General features: G+C 43.8%; 1 protein-coding gene across 1 annotated transcript in view; it reads left to right on the top strand.

The window, feature by feature from the left end:
• The first annotated feature begins 5,377 nt into the window (after positions 1-5,377).
• Positions 5,378-26,827, top strand: part of TRPM5 (transient receptor potential cation channel, subfamily M, member 5) — a 33,103-nt gene continuing 11,653 nt past the window's right edge. Inside the window, exons 1-14 of the mRNA XM_010139089.1 lie at positions 5,378-5,494; positions 6,454-6,634; positions 8,076-8,242; positions 11,376-11,556; positions 11,686-11,750; positions 13,568-13,759; positions 15,053-15,155; positions 15,972-16,090; positions 16,544-16,894; positions 19,157-19,288; positions 20,386-20,509; positions 22,433-22,578; positions 23,343-23,455; positions 24,814-24,909. Of these exons, the coding sequence (XP_010137391.1) occupies positions 5,378-5,494; positions 6,454-6,634; positions 8,076-8,242; positions 11,376-11,556; positions 11,686-11,750; positions 13,568-13,759; positions 15,053-15,155; positions 15,972-16,090; positions 16,544-16,894; positions 19,157-19,288; positions 20,386-20,509; positions 22,433-22,578; positions 23,343-23,455; positions 24,814-24,909 (2,087 nt within the window). The remainder of the gene's footprint in view (positions 5,495-6,453; positions 6,635-8,075; positions 8,243-11,375; positions 11,557-11,685; positions 11,751-13,567; positions 13,760-15,052; positions 15,156-15,971; positions 16,091-16,543; positions 16,895-19,156; positions 19,289-20,385; positions 20,510-22,432; positions 22,579-23,342; positions 23,456-24,813; positions 24,910-26,827) is intronic.

Consider the following 26,827-nt stretch of genomic DNA (forward strand, 5'->3'; position numbering starts at 1 on the left):
CTGCGGCTTCACCCCTACTCCCCATTCCCATCGTTACGGTGAGCCCTCTCAATCCCTGGCCAATAGCTGAGGCTCCCCCTGGGTTGGGATTGCTAGCCCACCCTGCACCAGTGAGGGCACAGCGGCTGGTGTAGCTTTCCTCTGCCCCACGTGAAAGCCTCCTTGAAATTTTATAAACCAATGGATTTGCTCCATCTGTCACTGAAGCTAAGGGGGGGTTCTGACTGGTTTAACAGCGACAATACCACCCCTACTCTATTACTATATTTAATCTTTTCACCTACGTATTCAAGTGTACTCCTTGAGTGGGTGGAGGAATCTGGCAGTGATTAAACATCAGGGTGTGTCCCAGCCTGCTGATCAGCGTGCTAGTATGAAGGAGAATTCTTACTACTGCTAAGTCCTGAGAGGTCAAGACTACCATACATCTACTATCTTAATCGAACTATTACCCCTGAAGACAACAACTGAGGTCAGGCCATCCCTTGACTGGGCCCATTTTCACAAGATACGTGTGAGAGGCTCAAATTTGACCTCTTGTCCTTCCCTGGACACAGCCTAACCCTGGTTAAAATCTAAAGGAGGGATGAAAGGGACCCACGCTCTTGTCACCCATCAGGAGGTGAATGATCTATCATTTGTTACCACTCAAGGAGGAAGAGCTGCAGGTTCACAGCGGGCTAAATAGCAGCAACAACAGCTGGAAAGAGCCTGTGGAAAGCTGGAGGAAACAGTGAGAGAAGTTGTAATGTAAAAAGAGGCGAGGAGAGAAGGAATGGCCGAGGAAGGCTGAGGAAGCAGAGACAGGAGGGAGAACAGTCCAGAAAGAGATGTACGTAGGTGTCAAATTGTTTCTCTGTGATTCTGATCTCATCACTTTTTCTGGATAAATCTTTCAGGAAAGACTCTCTGCGTGGATCCCCCTTGCAGAGTTTCTCTACAGTCATCGCAACTCTCCCCCTGACAGTTACACCTCTCTGCCAGTTTGCTACATCCTAGAAATCTAGAATGCCCAAATAAGAAGTTAGGACCATCCAAAATGAAGGACTAAATAGCATTAGGAGCTGCAAACTCCAGCGTCACAGCACTGGTCGTACGATGGTACAATTCCAACAGCTCCTGTTTACGAGGTTAAAGAAATAATGATTCATGAGACCGGCTGACACCTGGAGTGGTTGGATCAGGCCATCCCTGATGTAAATACATTGAGTCACGTGTCCACATGTAGGTGGAACCGGCAACTGGTTTACGTCATAATTGTCTTAACTTGCTTTGCTAGTTAGAAATAGTCTTCTAGGTTATATTTCAAATCGGGTAATCACTAGACGTACATTCTTCCCATAGATGTTTGTATTTATAGTCAATGGGAGCATCTAGGATGGAATTTGACCTACAAACTTAAATACGGAGCGGCAGCCTAGATAGAAAAATTTGTACTGAAGTCTGATCCAGGACTAAAGTAAGAATGCTCAATACATACATAGGTACACACAATTTAAAATATGAATGCACGCATTAGGGCAGGTAAGATTTTTGTGACTTTTTTTTCTCCCCACCCATTAAGTATTTCTGTTTCCTTGCCTTTAAGCAATCCTTTCATCACATTTTATACAGTGACATTCTCACAGATAATGGAGGGAGAAAAAACTTTAATAATAGAGTAAAAAAAGAAGTTGGAATTTTCTAAGAAGTTTAACAGAAAACAGTATATTGAAAGGAAGAAAATTATGAAGTACTGGTCATCCCCCATTGGCTCTTCATCCAGCTGTATTTATAACCTTTGTCTCTGCTTTCCTCCCTACCTTTCCTCTCACGCAAAAAGTGCTTAGAGCAGACTCTTCTTTCTGGCTATCTGCCTACTCTTTCACAAGGTATGGACTGGGTCCAGACTCTTGCAATTAAAAAATACTCAGTGATGTGACAGTGATGCAAGCTGAGCGTAGTTAAGCTGACTGCAGCGGCATGTCATGACTTTGACCTTGAAGATTTGACCCAATTACTGTGACCTGACAAACCTGCAATCTAGTACAGCCTGAAGTCTCCGAGCAATAGCCCCTGAGACCGCTGGAGATTTATCTGAAAGCTGGAACCAGGCAGGACAAAACTGAATCAACCCCAGGAGAAAGGCACAGTGTTTGTTAATACATGCTTACTCTGCTTGTTAGAGGACATTGGGTGAGATGTCCACACGCTTCCTAAGAACAGACGTCTTAACAATCGAGGAAATGACAGACATATCTTTTTCTGAGTCTATCTACAAATCTTAGGGATGTAATGGGTGTGCTGGCAGCTCAGTACGTAGCGGAGCTCCACGGCAGGGCAAAGCGGTGATAAGGCGATGTGTGTTATTAACAAATCCATGTGATTTTGTGATCCTGCCCATAACGGCGAGGGGTTACACTGCAGTAGCCGAGACAGCCATAGAGGAAGGTAAGGAAACACTTCATGTGCTCGGCCTTTGTGCTTAGGGACCACATCTGCACATCTTATGCAGCAGGTTTTTTCTGGAGATTTTGCAACATTTATCATATAAGGAACTCCGGGGTTTGTTTTTTCCCACTTGCATAGTACCTATTTAAACTCCTTCCCCACCCCATTAAATACCAAAGTGACATTTCCTGGCTCCGTTAGCATCACTGGGTGGAACATGGCACTGACGTGGAACACGTGTGCCTGTATGTTGCTGCAATCCTACTGGAAGTCACAGTATTTACGCCTTGGAAGTCAACCAAAAGGTAGAAGATAGAGTAAGAAAAACTGACAAAGTGTCAAATCTCACTAAATACAAATAAAAAAGCACCAGCTACTTGGCATTGCTCATTGGCTTCGTCTGTGACAGCTCCTGCATGCAGAAATGTAGGAAATACCACTCCGAATCAGTCCAGGAGCTCATCTAGTGTAGATTCTCAGCTCCGTATAGGGCTACGCTACGTTCTTGCGCAGCCACCGTTCAGAATCCTGCATGATTTTTGGACTTGTTTTGCCAGTCTGTCAGTACCACTTGTCTGCTCCCAGTGCTGGAAGACTTCCTGGCTTGGAATCTGAGCACCAGGACAGCTGCCGGAGATCTCTATCCCCTCACAGACAGCAGCTGGCAGGGATGCTAAAGAAGGGGTACAAGTACAGGATGGAAAGATGAAGTAATTCTTCTCCAAAACAGGCTCTCAGACTCTAATGTCATGGTTCAGAGAATGCTTGGTTTAAAAAAAAGAAGAAAAAAAAAGGATAAAAGTAGTGTCCTGTGCAGTGCCAGCTCCCAGCTGCCTTCCTCACTTCCTGCTCTTACAAAAGCTTGCGAACAAAGCTTCTGTTTCTGCATTTTACCTGCATTTGTCTCCTTCACTGTTGTTCACTACCACTGCGAACCAGAATTCCTAAGTTAAAAATCAAATAACATGTTATTTCTGGAAAAATAATTATCTAAGTGCAGGAATATTCCTTATAAACCTCAGCAGTGTCTTTATTCCAAGAGAGAAATCACAGTAATCACATGATCAAATTTCGCAAGCTAGGGTCTAGAACTAGACTTAAAATTAACGACTTGGGGCCTATCTGAGGCCAAATTAGCCATCAGATTACTCTGTAAATTGCTCTCTATTCCAAGTTCATTGCTTGTGTGCAGTGTAGATATAAATAAATGTGTCCTGCCGAGGACAGTGATGAATGGGAACTAAGTGTACCCTGGAAATTCAGTCCTGAATACCTTTTCCTAACAAAATCCTTTGTTCCGTCAGCAAGTTCCAGGAAGTTATTTCTGTACTTTAGAATAGTAAAAATGTGTTATTTTGACTCATATTAACTATTTTTTCACCAGAACATTGTCTTCTGTGCTCTTAAGAAATCAAGCTGCATCTCCAGTGGAAAAGCGGACTCAGGCAAAAAGGTGGGCTTTGCTGTGACTCCCATTACTGATGATCGAAAAGAAGTTCTTTTAGGTAAAACTCCTAACTGGACTAGTCTGATATCTGAGTGTCCAGAATAAGCGCTTAGTTCTCTCCAGAAACGATTAGCATGCAGGCAGGGAGAAGAGTGGGAAGAGCATCTTTAAAGCAGTGATCTCTGACAGAAGTTTGGGGACTGGGTAAGAGGTTTGGAATAGCTGTAGGGGAAAGAAATCGTGAGAGGGTCCAAAACCACCTTTCAGAGGCAGATCAAAGAAGGTGGCAATTCCAAACAACGTTTTCCCAGAGAACATGAAGGAAGAGAAGAAAATGCAGGGGCAGCAGTGGTGAGGCAGCCGGGACACAGGCTCTCAAGAGTCTTCCCAGCGCCGGGGAGCAGCTGGAGGGCTTGCTCCCCCTACCGGAGCATCCTCACAGACCCGCGGGGGACCGGCGAGGCTGACCCGCTTGCGAGTCCATGCTTTGAAGCCTCTTGGACCAGGCAATAAAGATTAATGCAGGGTTGATCATCATTGCTGGCTTACTATCACAAGGGTTTGCTGAAGGACTGAATACGTACTTGACTATGCAAATGAAGGCAGAGGGGAGAGAGCTATTGCATTGCTTTTGTTTTGAAAAGAAAAAATAAGGCATACAAGTTGAAATCTCTTTTTTTCAAATCGTAATTATATCAGTTCAGTCCAACTGGAACGTAGGAGAAGTAAGGAGATCTTTTCAGTGTCTCATGTAACGCAGAAGAACAACTCTTGTTATGTGACCTTTGCTCTAGGACAGATTACACAACATCATTCCTGGAGCCACATATAGAAAAAACCACCCGCCTTTTAGAACCGGGTGTTCTTGGTGAGGACAGCCTGGCCCTGAATACTTTGGTTTATGAACAAATAGCCTATTCCTACAGCAGACAGAGAGCAAACCTCTCCTGAAGTATCTTCAGATGAGTGCAATGCCATCACTTATTTAGTGTTATTTAGTGTTCACGTTGGGTAAGTCATAGCTCCATGATGCATAACAACATCAGGAAACCGTGCCTCAGAGACTCACTGAACAGCTCAACTTTTGCTTGCAATCGTTTGTGGCTGAGGCTTCTTTTCCTCTCTTGTAGAATTAGGGTCACCTTTGGGCTAGGAGATACCCCACATGACTTTGGACAGATTGCATGGTCTTGCACCTTGCAACTCAGCTTTTTGCCTGCTAAATGAGAGTCGAGAGTCTTACTCCTTACTTCCTTTTAGAACTCAAGTTACATACAGCTTTGGCGCTGACTGTGCGTCCTCCTGTATGTAACGTCCACCGTTTGGTACAAACGCCTCGCATTTTAGCTGAACTTTATAAACATAAAAGAATTAAAATATTTCAATAAAACCTCAGCTAGATGTAAATTAATGGATTTTATGGCCTCTCCAGCTTATTTTCCAGTTTTCCTGTCATCTCAGTGAACACCTTGGTCTACTGGTGATCACCTTACAAAATCAATGGAGGAAATGGAAACCAAGCTCTACGGCAGTGACAAAGAAGAAGCTTTCAAAAGAGAAGTACCATACTGCACAGGAGAAATAGACTTCACTGCTGCTGGGAAGAAACGGGGGAAGGTAAAGCCCAGAGAGCTTTTAACCCTTTAACCCAGTATTGCTGCTGTTCAGCTGTTACTTCTTAGCATTTAAGGTTGGGACTGTAATAGTGAGAGTCAATGTGCCAGTGTGAGGCACCACATTGTACCCAAAGCACGACCATACCTTCCTGCACATTAATGTGATTTAAAATAAGACCTATTGATACGCAGAGATCAATCACTTGACTTGCTCTAACATGCTACAAGTACAGCTCATCACGCTTTCTTTTAAAGAAATCAAAACCCCCACAATCATATGCCCAGCTTACTTTATTTTGCATTGTTTCCCTGTTTAATGTCTTTACACAAAAAATTAATCACTTAGTATTTCAACTTTTTAAACATACTTTTAAGGAGAGTCTTGAAATGGCTCAAAGTTCTCGCTATCTGTTCTGCTAACACACAGAGAAGGAGGTACCTGGACAGACCCTCTCTAGTCCCTTGCATTCATCAGTGCTAGAGCAGAAGGATCCCTGGGATCAGAAATCTGCTGTAAGATTTTGTTTCATTGTGAAGTCCTAAGCACAAAGCCAAAATACATATGGAACAGGAGAAGTAATAGATTTATGTAACACGTCCTTGAAAAACAGACATGAAACCAGGCAAATATTTCAGCTAGTGCAGAAACAAGAAACGCCTCAGAAATTGGCTGCCAGGGAACTGAAGGCAGTTGAAGAGGAATAGTAGTGTCAACAGAGAGAGCCGTGTGTCAGCCTGCAACACAGAATTAACCCATGGAACTGACCATGTGAGGTGACAGTTCTACAGGAGCCTGCTAAATTCATCCTAGTATTTAGTTCTCCATCAGCTCTTGCTCAAATAATTTTTTCTTGAATAATCGAGTTAACGATGAATTTCCCTCTCCATTCATCGTGAACAATCTCTCTACTGTATCCGACTGTCCCATTGTTATTCAGTGTTTTCTTGTTTTGTTTGAAGTTTATTAAGGTCCCGAGTACCATTCATCCTGGGATCATATTCGAAGTTATGCTCAACAAATGGAAGCTGCCTGCCCCCAATTTGGTTGTCTCTTTAGTGGGGGAAGAAGAAAATTTCCAGATGAAGCCTTGGCTACGGGACACCTTGAAAAAAGGACTTATAAAGGCAGGTCAAAGCACAGGTTAGTGCTTTCAGCTTTAAAGGAAGGATTTATATTCTTGCTGGACTCTCACACCTAGCATCCAGTGACCTTTTAATCTCAATGGGCCTGCTCATGTGATTGTTTTTGGAAGTTCAAGGCTTTGCTGAATGCAAGTTATAACCAGTATTCAAATAGCTTTGAAAATGAAAGTTACGTGTATTAGAAATAGCAGAAGTTATTTCAAACCAAACTACTCCAGGCAACCATTCCCGAAGTGTAAAATTACTTGGTGTTATTCCCTCAGAGATGACACTAGAACAAGATGGGAGCACATACATTGTCCCTCTTCGGTGCTATAGCACAGTAAGTCTTAGGAGAGCAGAGCACTTTGTCTTCAACGAGAGTGAATATGGGTAAAGAATTCTTTACAGCCAAAATCCTGTTACAACAGTTTTTATTTTTTATTTGTTTTCTTCAAATCTAAAAGTTGAACAGACTTGGTTAGTGAAACAGCCCATGATTGGACTCAAGTATAAGCAAAATCCTTGATACTGTCTAACAGAGCACGTCAGCTCTCTGGCTGTTCACATGAACGACAAGAGAAGTGAAGAGCATTTAAGAACAAACCCAAACCAATCAGCACCTGGGAACATGCATGGAAGTGGCTTTCCTTTAGGATGATTTTTTCTCACCTTAGCTTTATGGAAATACCTGCCAAATGAAGTGACAGTGTCTGTAAGCATTTCACAGCCAGCTCCTAGTTTAGAGTCACTGCTCCAGACAAGACTGGAAGAGCTTGTTTTTTGTAATGACACAGCCCAGCACAGAGCTCTTCTTGGTGCTTTTGCACCACACAGATATTCTCTATCTCCAGCTCCTTTCTATACTCTGGGCAGCATCAAGACCCCCAGCTCCTCTATGTTACAGATTTCAAAAAGGCTGGTTAGCTGTTTACCCGCGGTTCCCCAGTTCTTTGTCACCATAACACCACCAGCACACACAAGAACAAGAGAACACCAGACTAGGCAGGCTATGCCCAAGCTCTGCTACCAGGTGATTGCAAGGGACTGTTCATCCTCTGTTCAAGCCAGTGACTTCCTCCACCCCCTCCCTTTGCTCTTCCTCGTGCAACGAGACCTGCTCAGTATAGCGATGTTTCTGCTCGCATTCGGACAGTGACTCTAGACTGGACACAGCATTCTCGATGGGCATGTTGACATCAGAATAAAGATGGCAACGTTGCCTCACATGAAATGTGAAGCACGTTTGCTTGGGCATATAATTTCTGCTTGTTTTCCTTGTTAAAGTCTTACATACTTTGTATGCGTTTTAATTCTAAAAGTCACGGTCCATCAAGACCTGACTACAGTTTCTCTGTCTTGAGAAAACCCTTAAATCCAGTCCTGCAAGTAACATTACTTGACACAAACATGTTCAGTTTTAAAGGAATTATCTAACTACTTTTAAAAAATAATTCCAGGTGCCTGGATTTTTGCCAGTGCTTTACGTGTAGGAATAACAAGACACATGATGCAAGCAGTCCGAGATCATGCACTGGCGAGTACCTCATCCAAAGTAAGAGTGACTGCCATAGGAATATCTTCACTCAGAAAAATCCAGCACAGGGAAATTCTGGACAACACAAAGGTATTTTTTGCTGCTTCTACTCATGGGACAGGATTGTTCGGAAGTAAGCTGCTCCTTTACAAACTTGGGAAGCAGTGGGCAGAAAACATTGATCTAACTTAAAAAGTGAGGTTTAAAGTGTGTTTTGGGGAAAAACAGAGATAAAGAGCAAGACTTGATCCTGCGCCCCACACTCGTGTCCTTGGCAGAAATTCTGCAGGCAACCAGCAGGTGACAGCATTAGACATTCGCTAAATGATAAGAGCGAGGGAAAAACACATCACGAGGTCCCTTTAATGCTTTTTTCCCCTGTCCACTTACTACAGAAGCACTTACTCCAAGCTATTTCATCAATACAGTCAAACATATATTTTCTCGTACAGAATACAAAGCCAAAAAATATTCCAAGTCCAAGTTTTCTTAAGTAGCCACTGAATTGGTGCCCAACATGCAAAAACTTGCTCAGCACACCGAGCCAGAAGTGCTGGCCATGCAGGATTTTTGGGAGTCTAGTTTTTGGGAGCTCTAGGAACTTCAGGACAAGCCAAAGTTCTTGGAAAACAAACAGAAAATAAACAAATAAAAAACCTCACCCAACAAAACAGTTGCTGAAAGTGTCGAGACTTGATGCTGAACTGACCTGGAGATGGAGGGGGAAAAAAAAGTATGTCATGACGGTGTCACTGGATATACAGCCTGTCCTAAGCAGATATTATAACAATAAAGTAGGTGTGTAACAACAGCAAACAACAGTTCCTCTGTGCTATTTTACTTCTCTGCAGAGGCTAAGAAACAAATGACAACAACACAGCCTCCGAACTGGCACCTCGTTCTTCTCTCAGCTAGGCTAGCAAGCACCAGCTAGCAGCTGGCAATTCACTGTCATGGGGTTCCCCTTTTTCCAGCCTTTGTGCCGAGGACAGCTCTGTGTGCTCTTCCAGTCAGGACTCTTCAGCTGGAAGACTTTAACCTATTTGGTTTGGAAGACTTCTACCTATTTGTGTGGCTGAACTGGTCCAAAAGGACCTCAGAGGAAAGAACTCATTTCATTGCATTTGTGTTTCGTTCAGGAAAGTTGCTCTGGCAAATGCAAGCTACCTATTTCACCTCCCTCCCAGCCTACGTGATCAAAATGCGCCTGGATCTTTCCCAACCAGCAGCTACAGCACAAGCGCGCTAGTCTCTCTATTGCGTTAGATTTCCCCCCCGGCTTAACTAAAGCCCAAATTCTTTGTCAAGGAGTATTTTGTGTAGAGCATTCCTCACCCTGTGACTTCTGGCACTTCTTCCACCCAAAGGCATTCTGGATTTCGGTCAGTAACTTTAAGACAAAGGAACTACAGACAGGGATGTTGGTCTAAACCCAGTTCTCTTTATACTTGGCACTAACACAAACCGCTTGTATAAAACAGCTAAACAGTGAGGAGAAAAACAAGCTCTGAAATCAGCGGATCCCTCCCACCTCCTTTGAACATCACTGAAAGATCACTTCCACATTTTCCAGAGACTAAATAGGAAAATCCCCGTGGGCCTTTTTTCAATCAGTTGTTGTGGCTCTGGGTCCTCATCTATGGCCAGATCCTTGGTGAGCAGTCAGGGTTACATGGCAGCAGAATACGGGCACGCCCACTGTCAAAACAACAGCTGAAGGGAGATGAATTGCATCCAGAAGCTTTGTCCAACAAGTGAGAGAGAGAGGAGGAGGTAAAATACATTTGTGGCACTTGCTGTTTGTAAAGGAAACACAAGTTTACTGCTTTTTTCTCCTGGAACAGCCTCTGACGTTCCTACTCTTCCCAGAGCTGCTGACAGGGAGAGAAGACATAGGAACGTGCCTGATTACAGCCCTTTTCACCCTGCTTTTGATCTCTCCTCTCCAGTTTGTATGCAGCTTCATTTCAGAAAGTCACTTAGAGTCATGCTCAGCTCCTCTACCTGCAGTGCGAAGGAGCCTGTCCTCTGGGTTACCTGAAGTCTCCACTCCAGTGCTGCCATGAGCTCCCGGCGATACCTTCACTGCCTCTCCAGGACCAGCCTGAGCCTTGGCTGTGGAAAAGAACCTGGATGACCCCTGGGGTGGAATTCCCCCAGGACTCAGCCTTAACGGCAGCCAGGTTACTTGTGTAGTTATGGGGCTCTGCCTAGGAAGGCTTTAACACCTCCCTGTGTCCACAAAATTAGTGGGAGGAAAATGCAATTCACAGGCACAGCTAAGCTGAGAGTCTGAGTGCTTTGTTCGTCAGCAAAAAGGCTGCAGGAATTGGGAAGGAGGTATGACAGAAAGAAATGCAGATTTTAAACAATTGCTTTAATCTGGCTGAGTTGCAGCAGGACAGTGATTGTGAAGATGAGAAAGAAGCAGCAGGTATTTCCAGCCTGGCACGATGGATCAGAGTGGATGGGCACAGGGGGAAAGAGAGATTTATGAAGGCAGTAATGGGAGCTTGGAAAAAGTGTGTGTATGGAAGACAACGTGTAGTGCAATCCCTGGAAAAAAGACTGTATCAGGGGTTCTGTTTTACCCAGTGATTTTATGCAAAAATTCATTAATAAATATTTTCAAAATATAACACCCCTCACCCAAAATAAAAGATAATACTGCACTTTCTAAAGTCTGCCCATCACTCTTTTGGAATGCAATATCCAAACTGGGAGTAACCATTAGACCTCATGTAACCCTGGCAATTAAATAAAGCTGCGTTTCAGTTGATAGGGACACACAGCGGAGTAACTTATCTGCTGGGCTAAAGACAGACAAAACACGACTGACATGAATTTGCCCCTGTTTATAGCGGCTGAGACTTTAGCCCTCTGAGATATTAGAGCTCCATCCACAATTATCAGCCTCACAGCCCCTTCTTTGTTTGTCCAACAAACTTTTCCAGACCCTCTGAATGAATACCTGTGTTCTGGAGATGATGACTGCTGTCACAACATTTTGCAGAGCCCAAGAGGGAGACTTCAGCTTCCAGTCCTGTCAAAGTTGGCACCTTTCAGAAGGAGCACATTCGCCTTCCCTACCCTTTTCAAAGAGGCCAGTCAAGTGTCTCGGGGTGGTGTGCTATGTCATGGTGCAGTCAACACAAAAATGAAGCACAGAAAAACATGGACTGTGTTTTGCAGAGAACACTAACACCTCTCCTCCTCTCTCTAGAATGAAAGCCTTGTACACTACCAATCAGATGATAACATCCAAGGCCCGCTGTACTCCCTGGAGCACAACCATTCCCATTTTATTTTGGTGGATCACACAACACCAGAAGAGCCAGATGGAACCACTAAGCTACGCCTCACCTTGGAAAAGCACATTTCAGAGCAGCGTACTGGGTATGGTGGTAAGTAGACTCTATAGGCATGTGAACTTGAGTAATACCGGTATGACAGTGATACTGGTGGCCTTATCAAAGGCAAGGCCAGTTCTCAGATTGGAGAACTTTTAAAAAACTAACCCATCTATTTCACAGGAACAGGCAGCATTGAGATCCCGGTGCTTTGCTTACTGGTGAATGGGGGACCAGGCGCACTTGAGGTAAGAAGCTGTTTGCAGCTTTAGAAAAATAAATTAACTGGTGGCGAGTAATTAAAGGAAAATTTGGCTGGATGACAGACACGTATTGGCACTTATGTAAAGTCAAAATTCTTTTCTGTACACAATTAAGAGCTGAATTTGGTTAATATTAAATTTGCCAATATCCGTTTGGGAGAAGTATTTCCTTTTGAATGGGCACCAGAAGATCATTAAGCATCCCTTGCGAGCTGGTACAGTGGGAAAAGGGGATCCACAACCAAAACAAACCCACAGAAACCAGCTCCAGATCTAGCAAAAGAGAATACTGTGCTGTTACTCGAGATCATATACAAGAAGAGATCAATCATTCAGTGCTGTCTGGCAAGAGCCAGGCAACTGTCTCCGTCACAGAGCTCCGAGGAAGCACAAGGCCAGCTTTGCTAGTTTCATCACTTAAAAACTGTTCTAGTTCCACTGAGCAAAAATACATCAGAGGATAGAAGACTGGAGAACTGTCTGCCAACAGTCCCATATATTCTTCAGCAAAGGGTCGGTTTTGATTTTTTCCCTGAGCGGTTCTGCAACTCAGAGAACCTGTTAATTAACAGATATTCTTTGCTTTCTATTTTATTTTTGCTGGTATTTTATTTTGCTCCTTTGTAGCAGCCTGCATGTCCACGTGGCACTTTTTTTATAAGACTCTCAGATGAAAAGGAATACACTGCAGTGCCTTTAGAGAGACACTTAGCCATAATTTAAAGTTGCCAAGTGAAGAGACTGCCACACAGGCTGGTAACCCCTTTTAGAATAACGACTCATTTCTGGGGACCTGTTTCAGTTTCCGGTTTCTGTATCTTGTCATATCTTTGTCATCCAGACTAAAGCACACACTGGCATTGGAAATCTCGCTGTTTAAACTCAGATTAAGTCCCCTCTTGAGCTTCCCTTCTAGAAGCTAAACATAGCAGCGTTTTCCATATCCCAGGAGCTGAAAAATCACATATCACAAGCTATAAATTCTCTTTGCAAAGTTTTAGAGAACAAAGTGACTTGCAGACCAAGGGTGATGGCTGGAGCCGCCCAAAATTTACACGTGCTGGGAATGGATAACTGATGGTGCTCTTAGAGTATCGATTCTTAAATATAACTGAGATAATACACACCAAGGAACACAATAGTTATTAAAAGAAAAAAAAACCCCAATCCTACAGAACAAGTAAATCAGTCGTTAGATTATTAGGGTCTCATTAGCTTCTTGCATGTCTCCAGAGCAAGAAATAGTTTGTCAGTTATGATGCCATGGCCCCAGCTTCCCTCTCTCCACAACCTGCCTGACTCATTCTAATTGCACAAGTCACAGAATTACCAGCCTTTAATCCACATGGCTGCTGTGCCTCAGTATTTTTTCCTGTGGCCCGCTGTTGTATTCCCACAGGCATATTCCTGATTTTCAGAACGTATCACTGGGTTTAGCAGCCAGAAGAGCCTGTTGAGAATTTTGGAATATCTGTATAGTGCTGCTCTTGCACTTGACTGTGCTGAAACATGGGGGTGGGGGGAGGAGGGAAATAACCACAGACAAAGAAGTTTTGTGCCTTGATTGTCCAAATCAGGTTGCTTAGCTACTCAGCAGATGTGCCCCAAAAAGAAATATAGTCAGGAGCCTGGATGACCTGATACAGAATCAGGAAAATCCTACTAGCTCAGAGAAGTCTGGAGTGACTCCACAGTGGATCTGGTTTAGGTACACATTAATCCCTAGTTTGCAAGAAAAACTTCTTTTGAATAACATTTTCTTTCCATATATGAATTCTAAAACTGTACTTTTTAAACCACAGAGAATTCACAGCAGTTTGGAAAATTCTGCTCCCTGGCTTATCTTATCAGGGTCTGGAGGTACAGCTGACATCTTGGCTACATTCATGAACGACCCACAGCTTGTCACACCAGAAGCTGTTGAAAAGCAACTTAAGGAGAAATTCCCTGCAGAAAGCTTCTTGTGGAAGGACATTCTCCAATGGACAGCAACAGTGAGCACTTGGGTTTGATTATTACGTGTATCATGCTCAGAGGCTCTCTCCTGCCACTTCAGAAATCCATTAGGTACAGGTTTGACAAGAAGCTACCCAGGAGTTTTGGGTATTCCAGTGCTCTGACACTAGAGACATAGATCACCTCTCTAACATTAAAATCAAGTGCTCAGCTGATCATAACAACCTCTTTGTCCTAGTGAATCAGCTGAACACTTAGGGCTCTGTCTTGCCTTAATTATTTCCTCAAGTAACAGCCAGCGCCCAGGAACCCCACGGCCCTTCTAGAAGACATGAAGCATTATTTATAACCACAGCTGTGGAGCTTGTGCAGCTGTGACAGAAGAGCCCTAATTCATGACCAACAGCTGTTAAATGGAAACCTAACTATGGATGAGCACAAATAAATTGAAGAGAATCAAGGGTGTTTAGAAATCACCCCATCTATTGTCAGTTATGTGTGTTCTTAAAAAACAAAGACAAAAGAGATTCACAATTTTCCACACTCCTTGTCTTGAGACACACTTGCTGGACTTAAACCACTATGCTTAAGTGTTTAAGAAACAAAAAACCACTTGGAGACTGTCTTTGTGTGAAGGCTGAGGAGCACTGTGTGCCTCTGAGACAAACTAAGTCCACTCGACCTGATCCACCACTTATTCTTTGCAGTCCCTGCCATAATCCTGAGCTCTAAAAGTTCCACCTATTCATTCAATTAGAGGGAACTTTGCCAGACTGCTAACAGAAGAGGATGGAAGGGTATCTAGAAGCAATATTGCCAGATGCCCACAAAGTCTCGGTGGAGCTGCACCGAGAGAAAGGAAACTCAATAGAGTAGCAGAAGGAAGGAGTACTGTAATGTCAATGTTTGATGACTTTTACTCAAAGAAGGTTTAGAGACTGTACATTTAAATAAACAACTCAGAGCAAAACTTAAATGTCAAAGCAGGAAGAGGTAAAACAGAAGTAGTGGTACGCTGGCCACAGCATAGCGATGAGTCAAATAAGGTTGCCAGTTAAGGAAGGATCTTTTAATTAAAGCACTGCTCTGGTCCTTGGGATGCCCAAGTTCTGCTCCTCCTGTCCTGCTAGGCGATTACCTAGGAGTCAGTACCTGTTGCGTTAGGACTTGTTTACGTACGGGAAATGAACAACATTTGTCTTCTTGCCTCAGCTTTACCAAAAGAATGTAAGTTCTGGGGCAATACTCTACGGGTGATGCTCTGGGCTCCTAGGCATTAGCACAGAGCACTATAACAATGCATAAAATGGCTTTTGTTTAATTCCCAACAGATTCAGAACATTATTTCCCATCAACATCTTCTAACCGTGCACAACTTCGAGCAAGATAGTTCAGAAGAACTAGACACAGTCATTTTAAAAGCCTTAGTGAAAGGTAAGAATAATAAACACAGCGCAGTGTAATACTAATCTTATTTGACTTTTACTATGCCATAAATGTATTTCATTCCTGTCCAGAGCAAGTTCAGTTGGCTGTTGGGTCAGACTTCACTTCTGATGCAGACTTCTTCCAGTTTTCTTATTGACGAATTAACAGTGGCCATTCCCATAGCTCTTGCTGTTTGCTTTTTAATCTCAAGGTATTATATAGTGCTATTCTAATCACTCCTTTATTTCACTTCCTGCTTCTCTTCGTAGTAGAGAGAGGTTATAGAAGAACTGAAATATACTGGAGCAGTTATTCCAATTACAAGCCATTTAAAAAACCCCACAATACTTCAAAAAATGCAAGTAGATCTGAACTGCTTTAGTTCAGAAACAATCTATTTCTCCTATAAGAAATCTTCACTGTAGCTTCTGAAAGGTGACACGGCTTGCTTTGCCAGCCATTCCAGTTTGTGATAACTTAATTGTTCATGTTAGCCCAGATTTAGCTATTTCTCATATGCTAATTGAAGCAAGACTAAAACGACAGCCAGAGCTCTCCCCCTTCCTGTGGGCCAGGGTCCCTCTTAAAATCCTACAGACAGTTAAACAATGTTTTATTAGAGAATTCGGCCAGAAAAAAAAATACTTTTTAATATTAATATTTAAGAACAAAAATGCTGTGAAGGGTTCCTGGTTTAACAACGCACAGATCTGTGATAGCTGAAGGAGAGCCTGTTCTGCTAATCACAGTACCAGCGCTGTACGAAATTAAACTTAACAAGTGTAAAGTATCGAGTTTCTTTGCATTTCCTATTTTTGCCAGCCTGTAAAAGTCACAGTCAGGAGGCTCAGGAATATCTGGATGAACTGAAGCTGGCAGTGGCCTGGAACAGAGTGGACATTGCTAAAAGTGAAATATTCAACGGTGACGTGGAGTGGAAGGTACCAGATTTTATTGCCGTAGAGGACAATCAGTATATAGCCCAGTGTGTGCAGGACACTGAAACTTCCTGACGGAAGGGCAAGAATCTTCCCCCCTCCTCCTATACAGCCTTTAAAACAAACAAACCAGAGCTTGCAGAGCAAAAGCAGCACGAGCCAGGAGGTGGTGGGAAGAATGTCACTGCTCCCAGCAGCTAGAGAAATGCCTAGTGCGGTGGGTACCCAACATCACCACAGCTCCTCTAGCATGCTCTGTGCTGATGTTTTAACATTCATGCCTACACAGACACTTCGTCACAGAGAAAGGAAGACAGTTCTACCTCTCTTTCTCCTTGCACCCACTGTTGACCTGGTAGAAGACAAAACGTGCGTGTCCTCATGTTAAATCGTACCCCTTCCCTCACCCATTAATAATTACTCCCCAAAACTTTTTTTCCCCCTTTGTCAATCTAGTCCTGTGACCTGGAGGAAGTCATGATGGATGCTCTGGTCAATGACAAACCAGAATTTGTCAAACTATTTATTGACAATGGGGCCAACATATCTGAATTCCTGACGTATAGTCGTCTGCAGAGACTCTACTGTTCCATTTCTCAGAAGTGTCTCCTCTATGAGCTTCTACTGAAGAAACATGAAGAAAGCAAGCGGACCTCGGCAGGGCTCACTGGTCAACAGCATGAGGAACAGCAGGAGACCAGCCCACTCTTCACTCTCAGTGAGGTCTCCAGAGTCCTCAAGGATTTTCTCCATGATGCATGCAAAGGTTTCTACCAAGACCTCAGACATGGAGGCAAGAAGAAATCCGTGAGTTGCAACTTTCCTTCATAGTCCTGTTCCCCTCCAGTGCAGAACGTGAAAAACTAACTCAGTCTAGCCTTTGGGAGTGGGGCAGGGAAGGAGAGGGAAGATGAGAGAAGCAGTCACTTCAGTTTCTCATTCCTTTTTTCAGCTCGTTATTGTTACAGCTAAAATGGTTTGATCTTTTCAACTTCAAAATTAAAAAGGAAAAGAAAGGGGTTTCTAAGATAGCTTGTGGTTCCTCCTTCTCCCCCTCTGCACATGGCTTTTACTCAAGGATTTACTGTAGCTTGAACCAGGGCTAAGACATGGCCTCTGTCTCAGGACCTGCAGAGCCCCTGTATCTCACACCCTTCTAGCTCATCTTCCACAGGCCATTCCTCATTCTAGCACCTTGCACATGGTTTGTGATCTTATTAAGCCTCACAAGTGTAAGAACAGATTCAATGGAAGATATATGGGGACTATGAAGAGCTAGACATACATTTACTAAGGGGTGATGAGACATAAAAATAGCAGTCTGCATTTCCTATACAGAACTTTAAGCAGAAATTCTTGAAAGACGGTATTTTCTAGGAGAAAGACAAGCAGGCAATGGCTGTTTTTAATCCCAGGTCTGAAAATGGTAATCTTTACATGTAAAACTATGCCCAGATTTATACAGTGTAGGGGAGGGTTGGTTATTCAGTAATGTGCAGTACACGATAGTTACCTTCAGATCATTATAGTCTTGTTATTGAGCGACACAACACACAGCAGGGAATGAGAACGACTGTCTGAAGGGGCTCTGGCAAGCATCCTGGCCAACACATGACAAGGATAACGTGTGGTGGGTACTACTGGGGAGTGTCTACAGTGCACTGTCCACAACTGTGCGATAGATCCATCATCAGTGTATTTGACATTGAAACTCATAACTACCAAAGTTCTTGCAAGAGCATTGGAATTAAGTTTGGACCCATGATTTCAAACCAGAGAGGAATAGAGAAAGTGTTAACATCCGTGTTAGACAAACTAAAACTTTTGATATTTTCTAAGTTCTAGTTTCACCTCAAAACTGTTTAAGCTAAAAAAATACAGTAAAAAACCTCTCACTCAAGAGCTTCACTCACTTTTGCTGTGATAAAGCCTTGCCGAATTAACTAGCAGTGTGAGAAGTCAAGGTTGAATCTAGACAGGATTTCTTCATTCACAAGGACAGACAATTTGGGGCAATACCTTTGAAGTCATTAAGCAGACTTCAGGCTTAAGAAGTTCACAGAAATAAAAACTTAGCCCCAAAATCTCGTTTACCTTTGTGGGTTTTGTCAGTAAATGGGCTAAAGCAGCTAAGGCCCAGTTCAGACACCAGATCACGCTGGGACAGCAGCATCACTGCTGAATTGTGCATCTTATTTCAAGTCAGGAACTAGCGGTTACAAAGACTGATGAGACTTTCAGGTTATCCGTGTCTCCTGCAAGGTTTTCAATGCAATTCAGTTAATTAAACAGCTCACTGCAAACTGAAGAACCACCCCAACATCCCCCCAAAAAGAATTTGAACAGAGTCCTGTAATTTAAGTGATTAAAAAAAAATCCTCACGGAAACTTTAATTAAAAACAATAATCCACTCCAGCTGCTTCTAATGAACACAATAGCTATGACGGCAGTTTAGTTTTTAGATTTACTTAAAACTCAGAGCTTGACCTAAGTTGTCATACTTCCTCTGGAGAGTTTCTTTATCAAATGCTAAGGGAATAAGCAGTGTTCTACTTAAAACACTCCCTGCTTGAGGGAGAGCTTTCTCAAAGGAAAGCTTGAAAAGAGGGTGTTGATGTACTCTGTTCTTGTCCTGAGCTGCTCCTTGGTGAGATTTATTTCTGTTGAAATAAAACGCCTTTTGTTCCCTTTTCTCTGCCCTCTGTGGCGGTTGTGCAGAATGCAGCATCACTCATGGCAAGCTCAGCTTAGCTAATCACTGGTTTGTCTGGTGTGATATTACATAACAGCGGTGAAACCCTGCGCTTCATCAAGTCAATGAGAGCTTTACCACCGACTTCAGTGGAGCCACGGTTTCATCCAGAACGTTCTCACACATATTAAGTTGTATCGGGGACACAAGGGTCCTTTGATTCCGGACACAATGAACTAATTACCTCTCAGTCCTAGAGAAAAGGAAAATCAAAAGAATATGAAGTGGCTATCAAGGCCAAGAGCAGCTTAGAGCATGTCACTGGTGTGGAAGGAGACTGCAAGGCAGGTTTTAACTTCTACAAACCTTATTTCAGGACAAAATGAATACAAAGGGATTACCTGGGCCCTTGGATATGAACCAGAAAAGCGAAAATCCTTGGAGGGATTTGTTCGTATGGGCAGTACTTCAAAACCGGCACAAGATGGCAAACTACTTCTGGGCAATGGTAAGCTCGGAGCTGCAGCTGCTTCAGGTGAAATATTGGCGTATTTCGGGTATACGAGAGGGGTTTTGCTCAGCCTTGCAGCTCAGATGACAGGTAAAGTATGAGACATGGCATTTATAGGGCCTTTCATCTCCGTGCGGCTCACACCAGCCAGGACGAGAGGACCTGACGGAGAAGGAGGGCAGAGCAGCAGCCGGTGTAAATCGGCACAGCCTGAAAACCTGCAGAGCTGGCCCTCCTCCTCCTCGCCAGTGGTGACCCACCATGCTCAGTCTTGGGTTTTGTTCCTTCTACAATCAGTCAATTGTTTGTGTTTTAGCTCGGTTTAGAGAGAAGACGGGGCAATCGAGCATCTTTAGCTTACGTGCTGTACGCGAAGGGAACAACAGTGTCATACTCTCAAAGGCTGAGCTTCAAGCTGGCATAATTGGCTCCTGTTTTATAACCCCCCACAACCGAGGCCCTGTCTCATGCATCTGGAGTGCAGTACCATAGCTTCCCTCCCCGCAGAGCCAGACATCCCAGGCTCCATCCCTGTGCTCCCAGATGCTGCCTCTGGCACGGGCAAGAGCCAAAGAGCGGTGCAGCTCTCCGGGCAGCGTGTGTGCCTGCAGACACATCTGTGCCTCGCTGGGCTCTGGGTTTGTGGATCCCTGTTCCCAGAAGGCACGTCTCCCTGCTGGGTGCCACTGCTGTGCTCCGCCAGCTGTGCTCCCTCCTCTCCCATATGTCCTTACGCCGGGTCTCAGCACAGCCACATTCGAGGTATCTTGGCACTGTGACATGTTTTGCTCTATTTCCATATCATTCTCCTTCCAGTCTTTGACTACTACCCCAAATCAGACCCCTCTAAGGTCAATCAAACCCAGAAAAGGCACAAGAACTACCAAGACGTGGTTCTCAATTCTGAAATATCAACAAAACTGTCATTTCAACCGGCATTTAGGACTTTCGAGTCTGTATTTGAGGAAAGATTCTTCAAAGGCGAGACAAGCATGACTTTTTGGTGGTGTTAGATATGTTCCTCAGTGAGCTCTCCCCGGTTCAGAAATGCCTGCCAGCGCCTGGTAACAGCAGCACCCCTTTCAATTCTGCAGGGTCAAGAGGGTGTGGCTTCAGCTCTGGCAGCCTGCAAAATCCTTAAAGAGATGTCCCGCCTGGAGACAGAGACCGAAGTAGCACATATAATGAAAGAGGCCAAGTATGAGCAGCTTGCTGTGGGTAAGTAACAGCACCCTTTTAAAACAGCATCAAAAATTTAAGAAGTCACTGCCATTGGAAGGCAAGCAAGTGAAAAAAGTACTGGTGCAGTTGTAAAAGGTCAACTGTCATGAATAATGTAACAGCCTTGCAGCCCAGGCAGTCCCGAACATCCAAACACCGCAGGAGGAGGACGGAAAACCCAATCGCTTTGGAAAAATCAGCGTTCCAAGACTGGCCCCTGGGATGGATGGAACCAATTACTCTCCTGCCGCTTGCCGGGATTTTAAATGTCTGATCTTAGTACAGGCGTTACAGCGATAGGCAAGACAGAATAACCCAAACGCCCCCAGGCTCACAGCAGCCTGCCTTCCCTGCAATATCAAGCTTGCTCTGTAAGGGCCACCAGAGCAACAGGTTTTAAGGTTTGTCTTTGCTGCTAAAAATACTTGGAGATGACATCACCCCGAAGACGGCTCGCTGCGCCGCAAAGCTGCAGCCCTCCCTCTAGCATCTGCAGCGACGGCTACCTTCGCCCGGTGTAAAAACAGATGCCTGCACACAGGCTGCTCTGCTGATCGGACCGCAGGCTAAGGCACACCTGAAGACACACTGCTGAGGACACAGGGGTTGGAAGTCCAGCACGGACAGGCAGAGGTGCTAGGTCTGCCCTTAGAGCTAGTACACGGAGCCCCCGAGGGCTCCTGCAGGCATCACTACGTTATTTATACTCAGATCACATTTTCCCCGCTTCTCACAGGGCTGTTATGGTTTATAAAACATAGAAGTCAGGTTCCCATGTAATCACAGGGCTCAAGTAATTTAGCCATGGAATTACAGCGCCTAATCCAATACTCAGAGGTCTGCTCCTTGGCCTTGGGAAGTATTAAATCAGATCTGCACTTTTAACTTCTGGCGCAGATAACACTGTTGATATTAAGGAGAGCGAATGTTCTTTAAGAATGATAAATCCCACAGCAGCTGCAAAAGAAGTCTGTGTATCAGCTTATTTTCAGTGAGCTTGATGCTTTCCCCCGCCCTCAGTGTGTAACACAAGGTGTAGGCTGCCCTAGGAGCGGTGCCGAGATACTCGCATGAATCAGCAGGATGAACAGCCACAGATCCTGTCTAAGGAGAAAACCTGGACTTTTTGGACTGTTTATCCTGGTTTCTGAGCTCCAGAGCCAGCTTCTCTCAAAACAGAACCACACCACAACACTGTACCAAGTCTAATATTATTTTATGTCAAATAGCTGTGTCTTAAAAATGAGGATTTGTTGGCTACAAGCCACAGCTGAGCTGCTCCTTTTGCTTAGTCTGTTCTAAGAGGATCACTCAAGGGAGACAGTTTTACTTGATATTTGCTTGACATGGAGGCAGCTACAGATGAGGGACTGTAACAAATGCTGACGTGTGTCCTAGAAGTTTCTAATGCTGTCTCAAGAGAGACAAGTTTATCCTCAGATCAAACAACAAGGGAAAAGAAAACAAAACAATAACCCTCACCTGTTAGAGGCCCCAGGCTGAGAAGGGAGCATGCAGACAGAGGTGAGAGGGAGGGACTTGGAGATTTACTTCACATCTTCCCACAAACAGTGGGAATTTCAAAATTACAGTGATTTTTTTTTCACTGAGGCAAATCTATTTCATCTGTCCTGTGCCCCAACACATGTATGCACATGCATAAAGCCATAGCAAGTTATTCTTGTGTCCAGCATCATTCCTCTCTCTCTCTCCTCCCTCCTCTTCCTCCTCTCAGGCTCTTTTCAATTTCTTCAGCCTTGCAGAAGTCTCTGGTGCAGCAAGGAGCACCTGGCAGCGCTCAGGTTTTGCTGCCACCGCGCTCTACCCCACACACATCACTCTCTTGCCTTACATTCAGTTTTTAAAATATTTTCTTTTAAATTACAAGATCTCTTTGTCCATGTTTCCTTCATCTGGCAGAACTGTTTCATGAATGCTACCACAACAGTGAGGAGAGAGCATTTGCTCTGCTAGTGAGGAAAAGTCAGTACTGGAGCAAAACCACCTGCCTTCAGCTGGCGACAGAAGCGGATGCAAAGTCTTTCTTTGCACATGATGGTGTCCAGGTAAGTTTAACAGACCCTTTCCTCACCACCTCCACCCCCAGGGCCTTTAAAGCATGATGCTGGACTCAGAAGAGGATAGCACAGCAACCAACAATCCCCATGCAATGTATTCCCCTAAGAGACTTTGGTCAGCAAGGGGACTCTGCCCTCTCCCTAGTGCCACACGAAGAGGACATCATACCGCTCCCTTGTTACAGCGGCACAGTGCCCCTTTCCCCTCCCTCCCATCCAGCTGGGCCACAGACCGGTGCCCCAAGGAGTGCGTTTAGCCCTTTTTCCACCCTGTGCTTTTTTCTCTTTACTTGCTCATAGAGAAGCATCAGGAAAGCATTTTAAATCTGCCTGAGGCACAATGAAGCTGCTCCAAGAAGTGAGGTAACTCCTTGTTCAGACTGAAGGGCTCACCGATAAAAGTTAAATCAAATTACTCTCCAGCTTTGCCCTCAACCTGACTTCTCTCCAGATACACAAAACTAAATGAAGAGTAATGGTGCATTTAGCTCCCAGTGCCTGACTTGCTCTTTTTTAGCACCACGGATGTCACTTAATTCCAGCTGCTGCTCGTTCCGCTGTCCTCTTCAGAGCTACTAGCATACTCACCAGCATCTGCAGAACACACAGAGCACCTGTCTGCTCTGAAGATGTGCCTGCTCTTTATGCTTCCAGAGCATTCACTGCCTTCGGAGCCACAGAACATAGGTGCACTTCATCTGCATGTATGTTTTCATGATGTTAAAGCCATCTCTTGTTTTCTTGACTTTCAGGCCTTCCTGACAAAAATATGGTGGGGAGACATGTCTACAAGCACACCGATCCTGAAGTTAATCTGTGGTTTCTGGTGTCCTTTCCTAATCTACACAAATTTAATAGCATTCAGGTACAAACGCAAGTATTTGGGTGCAAGAGATAAGTAAGGGATGAAAACTAAGCCAAAATAAAAATTTCTCATCTGATAAAAACACCCAGAGTGCCAACAGCAGGACTGCACCACTATTAACCAAATCAGCATTCTATGGTTCTGAGTGATTTGTGTGTCCTGTGCCAGTTCCTGTTCCAATACTTAAATGATCTATGTCATGGTTCCACACAGATCACTTCTCCCTTGCACAGAATTTTTTCTGTTTATATATATATATATTTCTATTTATTTTGTCAGCTCCAGGAACATGCAGAATATCTTCAGGCGTAGCACCATCTATTTCTAGATATGGAGATGCCTAGTTCAAACCTTTTTTCTTATCTAGAAAAACAGCCATCATAAAGCAGTATTATCAGCCACAAGCCTTGATATCTGCAAGTCAAGCTTAAAAACACAGGACTGACATGAAATCTCTTACGTTTTTCATATTCAACGTCTTATGAGAACTCTGTTAGTCTTTTGCAGGCAAAGCTTTGGAGTTCATAGTTTTCAGCATTTTGTCACAGTGAAGTAGCTAGAATATTAGGTTTTCTTAAAACAAAACCAAAATAATAATAAACCCACCCCCAAAAAGCAGCCAGAATGCTTAGGCAGTCCTAAGAATCCAAGAACAGAAACTTCCAAGAAAACCTCCCAATATAGTGAGAATCTACACAAATCATCAGGACTGGCATGATGGAATGACATGCTGTTATGAAATATGTTTCTTAACTGTTAAAGTGCTTGAAAAGCAAGAGGAAATCTTGTCTGGCACTGCAGACTGTCCTTCTGCCAGCATCACTAACGATGACCTTCTTGTCATAGCAGCTGCCAGATTCACAAATCCAAGTAATTTAATGTACAGTTTTGGCAAAGTTCTCATGGAAAGGTTTAAATTATGATTCATAATCAAAGCAAGCCTTTCCAGATTTGTTCTGTGGAGGACCATTTTTGCCTTCTTTCCCTGGAAATGCCAGAGTTGACACCATGTTTCCTATTGCTTCTGGCATTTCCTCTCTTAATTGCTACTAAGAGTAACCAGGACCGGAGCACTGGGGTATTGTCTTCTAGGGCTGACTGTGGGCTTTATTTCTGCTCGAAAACCTACGTAATTTGAGGAAACTGAGCATCCTGCTCCTTTTTTGTAAGCATGTGGATGACTTCACCCCTCTCCTGACAAATAAACAGAATTTGCAGAGGTTAAGGGTTACACATGATCTGAGAGCTACTCAGTGGAGCAAGTCCACGGACACGCTGGCAGCTCTGTGTGAATGCCAGTTCAGTAGTGAACAACTGTTAACCATCTTCTTTTGACTAATTAGTTTGTTTCCTTACAGTGAAGAAAAAACCTCAAAAAATGAGCCGGAGCCATTTAGGGAGCTGGACAGTTTTGACACAGAGAGGACTCTCTTTTTTCCCAAGGAAGAAGATAGGTAAGTTCAAAAGCATTCGTTAACAGACATCAGTTAAAGAACAGGACACTCCTTCTGGATTAGTGACCAGCTAACGATCTAAAGAGCAGCTCGAGAAAGTCATTGTTCCCCAGAAAGTGTTGTGCCCCGATTACTGCTGTTGCTGCTCTCAAAAAGGAATAGAGAAAACACACAGGAGTGCATCGCTGTTTTAATGAAAATGTTCTGTAGAAATCACCTGCTCAGAACAAGGAATTCGCTTGATACCTGGGGAATCAAAGTATTTCCTGAGATTCCCTTCAGCTCAGATGGCTGATAGACACTGGATTTAGAAAGTAAACCCCTATCAGATTACTGAGCAAAACCTTACATTATTTGAGGGCATCACTACGTACTCCCCTGCAAAGGCAGCAACACAAGTTCAAACAATGACAAACTTATGAGTTAGAGGGAGCATTACACAACCAGGTGACAGCACAACGGTTCTGCCAGTTGCTTGTGGTCACCCATAGATCTGCAAGTCAGAACTTCTGAATCCTACCCTATACCTCCACCACACACTCATCACCAAAACTTGGGAGACCCCAAGGGCTTAAATCAGGATAGGAGAGTTTTGATTAGCATAAAATCCTCTTAATGGCTAAATAGTGCTAAATAGGCACTTGCATTAAGCACATGCTCTTCAACGACTTAAAGAGAACTTCAGAAATGTGAACATCAGTAGTGAGGAAGCATCATCTGCAGTATGACGTGCTGGATCAAGTCAGAGTTACTAAGTTCTATTTTTACCCCTGGCATTTAACTGCAGGTGCATTGGAGAAAATCGTTAGTTCTTCTTCCTCCCTAACCTATAAAAAAGGTGTAAAAGCATCTGTCTCTGGGGAGCTATTTGTAAGCAATGTCATAAAGCTCTTCCATATCTGAGTGAAGCGTGGTTTGGTCCTTACACTGCACCTTCCAATCGCTATTATCTTAGCAATTTATCTTAACGACAAGGTGCTCTCTCTCCCAGCTCTAGTTCACCATCTCACAGTACAGCTGCAATTAGCTGTTTATGATAGTGGCCTGCCACCGTGGGAATGCACCTTATGGTGCCATAAATTGAGAGGTAGTACAGAATCAGGCACATCAGAAAGACTGGCCACGGGGAGAAACTTTTCCTTGTAACAAGCGTATTTAATAATTACCAAGAACATCAGGGGAAATTAAAAAGCAGTGAAGAGTCACTGTTTGTTTTTCGAGAGGTGAAATCACAAACATACCCTGGTGTGCACATCCTTTGTTAGAGATCACACCTCTCAGCCAGAACCACTAAATTATAGATGCAATAACAGCCCCAGCTTACACAGGAGAGCAATCTATGTGGAAACAAAGCCTTGCGCTAAGATCAGATTGCTATTGATGTCAGGGAACTTGCATTTTCCGTTGCCGATAGATAGCACTTCATGTTCCAAAACACAGCAAAACCAGCTGTAGAGGTCACATTTCCCTTCAGTTACCAAAATACTTGCAAAAATTCCACAATAGTCACAGACTACCTTAATAAATAATTTATGAGGTCAACTCTTTTTGCTAAAAGGCTTCTGTGTTACTTGTTCTGCAATTTAATTTAACGATAAAGGGCAAGACGCCAGCACTTCCAGTTGTGCAAAGGACTACGGTAGTTCCCTCAGCCTTCAGCAAGGACAGTCAAGAAACACATGTCTAGTATGATCCAGCACTTCTGAGCCCGGATCAAAACCTGCAATTGTTTGAAGTCACAGCAACAACAAGAACTCCTGCATGCAAACACCCCAAGACACTTTTAGAGCCAAAATAAGTAAGATCCAACTCACAAAATACATTGGCCATTTGCTTTTCTTTCCCGTTGCCCCAGATGGTGAAGAGCCCCCTTCCCCCTCTCCTGGGGTATCTGTGCCGGAATGCAGCGGGGTTCCAA

The sequence above is a fragment of the Buceros rhinoceros genome, unplaced genomic scaffold (genome assembly GCF_000710305.1).
Source record: "Buceros rhinoceros silvestris isolate BGI_N320 unplaced genomic scaffold, ASM71030v1 scaffold30686, whole genome shotgun sequence".
NCBI lineage: Eukaryota > Metazoa > Chordata > Aves > Bucerotiformes > Bucerotidae > Buceros > Buceros rhinoceros.